This window comes from Etheostoma spectabile, chromosome 7 (assembly GCF_008692095.1).
Source record: "Etheostoma spectabile isolate EspeVRDwgs_2016 chromosome 7, UIUC_Espe_1.0, whole genome shotgun sequence".
Lineage (NCBI taxonomy): Eukaryota > Metazoa > Chordata > Actinopteri > Perciformes > Percidae > Etheostoma > Etheostoma spectabile.
In genome coordinates this window covers 18,073,837-18,082,133 of record NC_045739.1, presented here as the reverse complement: position 1 = coordinate 18,082,133, position 8,297 = coordinate 18,073,837, and the positions used below count along the sequence as shown (strand labels likewise).

The 8,297-nt window shown below is 39.9% G+C and overlaps 2 protein-coding genes across 6 annotated transcripts in view; both read left to right on the top strand.

Annotated features, from left to right (window-relative positions):
* Nucleotides 1-2,179, top strand: part of ubiad1 (UbiA prenyltransferase domain containing 1) — a 4,250-nt gene extending 2,071 nt beyond the window's left edge. For both annotated transcript variants that reach the window (XM_032521793.1, XM_032521794.1), the window contains exon 3: nucleotides 1,326-2,179. In XM_032521793.1, coding sequence (XP_032377684.1) covers nucleotides 1,326-1,813 — 488 coding nt within the window. In that variant the 3' untranslated portion in view covers nucleotides 1,814-2,179. The remainder of the gene's footprint in view (nucleotides 1-1,325) is intronic.
* A 1,965-nt stretch (nucleotides 2,180-4,144) lies between these two features.
* mib2 (MIB E3 ubiquitin protein ligase 2) overlaps nucleotides 4,145-8,297 on the top strand; it is a 45,139-nt gene continuing 40,986 nt past the window's right edge. The window contains exons 1-2 of one of the 4 annotated variants that reach the window (XM_032520014.1): nucleotides 4,162-4,316; nucleotides 7,146-7,196. Coding sequence is in view for 1 of the 4 variants with exons in the window: in XM_032520011.1 (XP_032375902.1) it covers nucleotides 5,484-5,514 (31 nt within the window). In the remaining 3 variants the exon portion in view is untranslated. Of the gene's footprint in view, nucleotides 4,317-5,468; nucleotides 5,515-7,145; nucleotides 7,197-8,296 lie in introns of those variants that run through there. The other 3 variants (XM_032520013.1, XM_032520011.1, XM_032520015.1) reach the window with 3 other exon arrangements.

The window sequence follows — 8,297 nt, the reverse complement described above, 5'->3', positions numbered from 1 at the left end:
AGACAGCTAGCTAGACTATCTGTCAAATCTGAGTTTTCTCTTGCACGACTAAAACCACTTTTGAACGTACATGTTCCACGTGCTTTCCAGTGTCGCCTATGACGATTTTGATTGGTTTAAAGAAATGGCAATAAACCAGAGCGTGTTCTTTTCTCCCATCCCAGAATGCTGTGTGGACTAGCCAGACCCTCTTCCGCACTGTGTAGGAGGGTCTTGCAAAGCGACACTAGTGTTTGTATAATAGGAACTTGCGTATGATACCAGGAAAGTGGTTAGTCTGTCATGGGTTTTTACTAAATTTGTATGTTGTTTTTGTTTTACAAAACATACAAATCTTACTTATTTAGCTACTCAAATAGTTAAGGTTTCTTAATGGAGGATTTTTAAGGCCAATACCGATACAAATCTTTGGTTATTTAAAAATCTGATATTCCGATATATATTTAAAATAAAAAAAATCCTGAAACGCGTAACAAAACATAAACAGATTTTCCTAACATTAGTTATTTGTAGTTATGAGTTCTCGCTAACATAATATGATAATAATTTGTTTCATTGTCACAACAGAACAGAGGACCATCAAAATATATTAAAAGTTCTGATAAATTAAATGTATAAAAATACAAACTTAAGATATGAAACGGAAAGTCCTTTGTACCCTTATGCCCTTGTGACCCCAGCTTTTATTTTCTCAAAGGCAGAGCAGGATACCCAGGGCTCGGGTTTATACCTATAGCCATTTCTAGCCACTGGGGGACCATAGGCAGGCTGGGGGAACGCATATTAATGTTAAAAAACCTCATAAAGTGAAATTTTGATGCCATAAGACCTTTTAAAGGTCAGTTTTATTTGTTGTGGTTAATGCTACTCATCTGGTGAAAACAGTGGCTTTTTCTGGCTCTGGTGAAGGGTTATTTCAGCTTGGGCTGTGAGACTACAAATATAACCGAGACACTGCGTTACAACCTGGGTTTGTACAGTATTTGAGTAAACGCACTTAGTTACATTCCACCACTAAATATGTGACGTGTAGGATCTAGTGTTTTATAAGCATGACCCTTACTAAGGACTACTACAAGTAAGAAGACTATGAAGAAGACTATGTTCATAGTAATTAAAATAGCTTTTATGAATATTATCCTATTGAGTTTGCCTGTGAGGCTCAGTATAACCCTACATTCGACTGATTTGCACCTATGGGACAAGAGATGAATCAAACCATGAACAAATGCTATAGCTCTGTATTTAAAAAAATGTATGGCACTTTGTGGACAACCACTGATCAAACGGTTAAGTGTGGCTTCTATTTACTTTTTTTCCCCCAGGCATTGGCCTCAAGTACGTGGCCCTGGGAGACGTGGTAATCCTCATCACCTTTGGTCCTTTGGCGGTCATGTTTTCCCATGCGGTGCAGGTCGGCTATCTGTCAGTGCTGCCGCTGGTGTACGCCATCCCGCTGGCCCTAAACACAGAAGCCATCCTCCACAGCAACAACACTAGAGACATGGACTCTGACAAGCAGGCGGGCATCGTCACTCTGGCCATCCTCATAGGCCCCACGCTGTCCTACGTTCTGTACAACCTCCTGCTTTTCGTCCCCTACGTGCTCTTCTGCATCCTCGCTACCCGTTACACCATCAGCATGGCGCTGCCTCTGCTCACGCTGCCCATGGCCTTTCCCCTGGAGAAGCAGTTCCGCAGCCAATGCTACGCCAAGATCCCCCAGAAGACGGCCAAGCTCAACCTTCTCATGGGACTGTTCTACGTGTTTGGGATAATTCTGGCACCTCATGGCAGCTTGCCGTCACTGTGATTAATTAGCTTTAATATTTCAAATTTTGTTGTTTTAATACAGACTAGTTTATTTACCTATTTGTATTTGTACAAAGCTATCTGAGGGCTTTCCCTGGCTTTAATTTATTGTCATATTTATATGTTGAACAGATATTTAGTTTAGGTCCTCCTCTGTGACAAGGTTTATTCGGAGGTATAATTTCAGTATTAAGCCTGCTGTAATGTGTTGGTAAAAGTAACAAGTGTTGGCGTCATTTTGTATAGGCAGGCAACATTTTCATCATGTAAGGACAAACAATACCTACAGTTGCCATATTTATTTTTCTCCAAGATGCAAAATAACATGATACCTAAAAACATCAATAAACCATTATTCTCAAAATTGTACTGACATTTTTATTCTTTGGAGAGCCAAATGTTTTGGATCTGAGTTCACTTTTCTTGCAGACTAAACAAATATACAAATATAACATGCAAAGAAATTTGATGTTAAATATTAGTTTGAATGAACAGTGTTTGAATAACTTCATTTACACTGTAGAACATTGAAAAAACATTGAGGCTTCATTTTAACTGAAACCTACTGTAGCACAAACCGTGATAAAGCAACACTGTGTACAAATGCGTCAGTTAATGGCTGTCAGATGGGTTTTTTAATTGCATAATGGAAAACAATTATATATTTTGTTGGACCAAAAATGTAGGCCTTTGGTGTGAATGACCACATATTCCTTTACCTTGACTACATTTCCCTTGTGTTGGTAGAGAGATACAAAGGTCGGGCAACATGTCACATTATTGTTTTCAATCAAAGTTGTACTGAAGTGTTTCATTCAAACAAATCATACAAACCGAACTCAGTAGTTGAATAGAGTCAATATCAATTAAGTAGCCCATAATGCAGGAGGAAATTCCTTTTTTTTTTAACAGTCTGCATTCGAAAAGTGTACATTTACATAAAACTGGACATGTGTAGCATGGTATTTGTCAGCAGGGGGCGGTATTGGACAACCATTAAGCCAACATGCACAAACCTTCACAGGCTCTGAGTTATTCCTGTGCAGTCAGAACTGGCAGGTCTAATTATTTGCACATGATGTGTCTTCAAATGATTATATACAAAGTTAATACTTTTTTGGGGCTATATACTCTTAACTGTAGCACAACTTTTCCTTAGACATTTTTCATTTGTTCTTAAACTGCTAACTTACTCTCCTGTAACATACAGAATATTAATGTTATGTCATCCTGTGCTATCTCTTAGAAACTCCCTTAAACATCTTCTGAAGAACTTTATTTTGAAACAAAAGAGTAGAAAGCACACAATCCCTATCATTATCAGACATTACAGTGTGTATTTTGACGTAACATTTGTATTACTTTGCATGCAATATGTGCGCCGTGTAGTATTCATTGTCCTTTATTCGTTTACTGCTTTTGGAAAAAGCATTTTCCCATTAGTTACGGTGTTTGAGTACATTTAGACTTAAATACTTTAATATAGTGTTTCAATGGGAAGCTCACCCCAAGCTTAATTTTAATAATTACTTGCTTCTCGCTGCATCTGTGTGGGTTGTCTGTGAGTGCACAAGTTTACAGCCACAGCCCTGAATTGGAAATTATAAATTGTCACTCCAAAGTTGTGAATATTATTTAAATTCTAATAAACACGTTTACATCAGCCATTGTCTGTGTTTCAGAATATAGATTTAATATTAACGTGATCATATTGTGAAATTAAATGGGAGATTTGGCTGATATGACGTACAGCCATTTAGATGTTTTACCCTGTGACTCCTTGCATGCATTAATGTTACACTTGAAGTTAATTTAACATGATGAGAAATGAGAGAGAGGCCACATATCAGGCCTGAGGCATGAGCCCACTAAAGGTCAGACTGTTGAAGTGATGAGTTGGGAAATTGTGACAATGTGATTTCTTTGTGCTGTTTTTACATACACACTTTCCCTAAAAAGGCAACTTTTCTGAACAAATTACAGTTTTTTTATTTCAATTTATGTCAAATGATTTGTGTAAATTATTGTTTCGCACATTTGCACATTGCAAAGTTAAAACGTATACTTTACCATATTCCTATAGAGTTATACAAGTTATCCTATTCCTATTAAGCACAGTCTGTTAAGCAATGGTTTTGGGGTAGTAATGTGCAGTGGTTACTGTTGAGCTTTTTTGACAAAAATTCTATTAAATTTAATAATTTAAATAAAAATGTAGCAAAATATAAGCACGTCTACCTGAGAGGCGTTTATTTTCGGCGGCTGGTCACTTGAAATCAAATGTAGTTGAATTCAGAATTTGGTATGTTTATAACGAGGATCACATGAAGGCAACATTAGTAGTGACGCAATGCATGGGCGTGTTGTCATGGCTGTGTGCTGCAAAACCTTCTAATATAGTAAATACTTATTTGTCCTAAAAAAAAAAAAAAAGCCATGTCAGCGTTGGTGGCGGACAGCGACATGGGACTATATTTTACCTCAGAGTAAACATTCTTGACCCGGTAAGTAGCTATACCCCATGAAAGAAGTTGTTTTTATACCAATAAAGGATGGACCGACATAAGTTAGCTAGCTAGCGTCAACGTTAGTCCGCATAACGTTAATGTTAATCCCACCGTCCTTCAGTTCAATGTACTACATAGCCAAATTATTGTTACCCCGAGTGTCATTATATGTTAGCATATTGCTGGCTATTGATACATTGCATGTAAGCTATTCATCGGCGCTTTACTTCTGCGAAGATGTCCAGATTATTTGCCTGTCAAATATATTCCTAGTCAAAATAACAGGTGAGGGGATAGGGTACAGCTTGACCTGATTCTTAGCGCTAACGATAGCTGTTCATTTTAGAAACACTTGAGAGAACGTTAACGTTGTAAGAAGACATGTTGGTGGTTGCATGTTCGCCAGTTGCTGATGAGTTTCGTCTAACAATTCGTCAAAAGTCTGTCCTATTTGTATCGTACAAATGCTCTTCAAATAAACTAAAGTAGTTTACGTTGAATTGGACAATTCTGAACGACGTTTGGTGAGACTATAGACTGAATAAAATAGGGTGTGACGATTTCTCCACATTAGAGAACGGGCAGTATCAGGGCTTTCTGCCTTTCACTTTTCTTACAAGAAGGCTAAGCTGACTCCGGCTAACTGACTAGTGGGTTGGCCAAGTTGTCAGTCTGTACTTTATGTTGTGTTGGATGGTAGGACCAGTTGTCACCTGAAGCAAATGTAAGGAGCACACTTTTGCTTCAGCCTATTTAATCAATGATATGAGCACTGTTTGAGGAAAAAAATGCCTGTAGTTGTTTCTTGAGTCTACAACGTGCTGAACTGACATGTTAGGACTATGAAATCATTAGGACCTGGAACTAGACCTAGCCTAACGCTTTACACCTGTCATCTGTCTGGTCATTTGGTAGTGATGCAGCAGAGCCCAGCAGCAGCTGCTACACACTGGAGCTGCAACTGGACATAGTCAGGATTGCTTTCAGCCACACCTACTTGGGAGCCATGTTTCAATCATCTGCTGTTTCTTTGTCTTGTTGTCCCTTCTCAGCTCCACAAATCTAAATCACAATATTCAAGCTTGAAATGCTTGCTGGTTTACAACACGGACATGACTAGTTTAGACTGAACAGAGGGGACCAGTTGATTGCAGTTGAGAAGGAATGGGGAAAATATTGTTTGGAAATGATCAAGGTAAGAGTTTTAACACTTAAGGATAACTTTTAGAAAGGGGTCCCCGCTATGTTCATCTCTCCCTATGGTAATTTGAAGGCACATTGTGCTAAACTAGCCTTTAGTTGTACAGAACCTAGTTTTTGTCTGTTTGTATTTTAGTGCTTGGCCTATGAATAGACCTCCTATAAATTCTTGGAACGCATTTGTCTCTGCACATGTTTCTTTTTAGCAGTTTAAGACTGAAAGAAGAAATAACCTTGATATAATTACTCCAGACTCAGTGTTTATGTCATTTTTTTTTTTTAAGAATTAATGGACACCATAACTATCAGTGAAAGTTAATAAGAAGTTAAGCTTTTATTGATCCCCAGAGGGGGAAATTTGGGTGTTGCAGCAGCACAAGGACAAAAATAAGTACAGAAGCTAGCTTGTGCATTATATAGCCACATTTTGTTTGACTGAGGAATGCTAACTACTGTTTCAATATCATCTTTCAAACACACAGTGTATTTATTAAGAACATTATCTGGCTAAAATTCTGGAGGGGAAAAAGGCATTCCTCTGGCGCCAGACTGGCATCATATCCCAATGTGGAGCTTGACAGTAGCTGTCACCACAATAGAAGTGACAGTTTTCACAGTAACCAGTATGCTTTGCTGCAGGCCAACACCAGTATGTTATGACTGAGGTTGCAGAAAGCAGAATTAATGCCAAATAGCCTCTGGCTTTAAAATGTGACCATTCTGTGCTATTTAACTTTCCAGTGGAGTGCAATTACTCTTTGGGAGGAACAGCCTCTTTCAAGATCATCAATCTAAAGTTGCGAACCAGTGATATTGATTCAATTATACAATATGTAATCATTAAACCTCCCCCCCCCAGCCATTATACATCTGTTCAATGACACTAATGGGCCAGTATTTTGTTGTTTGATTAAGGCATTTTTGTCATATTAAGCCTGCCTACTACCAGTGCAGTCAGACTTCATACTGTTGGTCTGTTGAGCAATATGATATGTTAGCAGTATGAAACGATACATATGTGCTGATGGTTTTTGATTTTCAATTCAATTCATTCATTTTAATTTCCAGAAAAGGCTTCATCTCACAATATATATCAATATCACAATATAAAATCAAATTCATCCTGGTTTTATCTGTATTGCCTGCCCCATGATTTTCCTAATAGCCAGTTGACACAAGTTGAAAAAGGAGACTGCAACTTGTTTACTTGTTTCCCCACCAGGATCTTCCCAGCTGGACTAAGGATTCAGACCAACAGCCCTCTGGCCACAAGCCAGTCCTGTAATAGTTAAAAAGATGAAAGATTGAGTTGCGATGTGTGCTTCCCAGAGTCATCTGGTTTTGTAGGGTGACATGCCATAATGGCGATAGTCAAGTTTGAGTTCACAAGGCAGAGTTGATGTAGGCTTTAGCCTGAGCAGTAAGGATGGCTTACTCAAGTAGTCCAGGCCAAAATGCACAGTATTTCCTTTGGATTTTGCAGAGTCCTACACATGTTTGCGGTTCCCTCAACACTTTTGTAATTTACTTGAGGTTTTAAACAATGTTTGGTACCTGCCAGAAGGTTTGGTTGATCCGACACACCTCTCAGCTTTATTCCAGCGTCTAAACTTTGTGTTTTCCCAGGCTGCAACCATGTTTTAGAAGTCTTCCTGGTCTGATGACTGCCATGTGCCTGTGTCTCATTGTCTATTTAAAGAGGAGCTAAATGAGTGAATGCTCCCTTTTTATATGATGCAGACCAACAAGTCTATTACAGATAACAGCAGCTTTGTTGAAAAGAGGGGAGCGTGGTGTAATAAACTTTATTATTAGCCAGTGTCTCGACCGCCTTCTAAGCCCCCAGTTATTCATTGGCTACTCATGTCCTGGCAAGACCAGCTGTACATTCATGTGTGTGCCAGCAATAAGAGAATGCCGTTTTGGCTGGTTCTTGGAACCATATTGTTGAGGTCTCCCACAGCTGTAGACATGTTCAGTAAAGAGTATTGTTCTCTCACACACACACACACGCAGTAAATGACTATCATGTCAGGTGCCCATTCATCAAAATCTCCTCCAGCCCCACCCCTTTTCTTTTCCCTGATTTCCCCCCCCCCCCACACACACACACACACAAAAATAACAACACCCAGACCCTCCCCCTCAAACATATTGCCCCTCCCCCTCCCCTCTGTCCTCTGCTTGTATGCTCATTGGCAGTAGAACAGATGCTTTGAAAGAGAGGGCTGTACATTCTTATATAGAGCTTGATGCGCATGTGGTTTGTAAATATTGATTAGTAAACACAGTGTGTTGGCTTCACATGCGTGTTACTGATGCTCACGACCTTGGTGATGGGATATATCATCAAAGGCATCCTAAGCGGAGCAAAGCCAATTGGCCTGTTTTTATGGGAGAGCAAGAGAACGACAACCTGAATGCAGTGCTCATCGGGCAGCCGCTCTCCCTGGCTATCCTCTTCCCTCTCCTCTCCTCTCCTCCTCCTCCTCCGCGGTGGTAATCCTTGCTGACACAACGCACAAAGGACTAAATGCTGGCTGCATCTTCCAGCAGCAGGGCTCTCCTCTTCCTCCTCCAGCTCTGACCCATTACAGCCAGGCTGTTTGCCTGGACAGCAGGACGCTGTTTCCGTAAGACTGCTTGCAACTGTATATCACATCTCTGGAATACCGGCCTGGCTGCTGTCCTCCTCCGCCCCCTGTATCCCCTCCTCCTTCTTGGCCGGTTTATTCAGGGTGTGCATTGGAACAGGGCTTTAGCCCTGAGGAGGCGTTT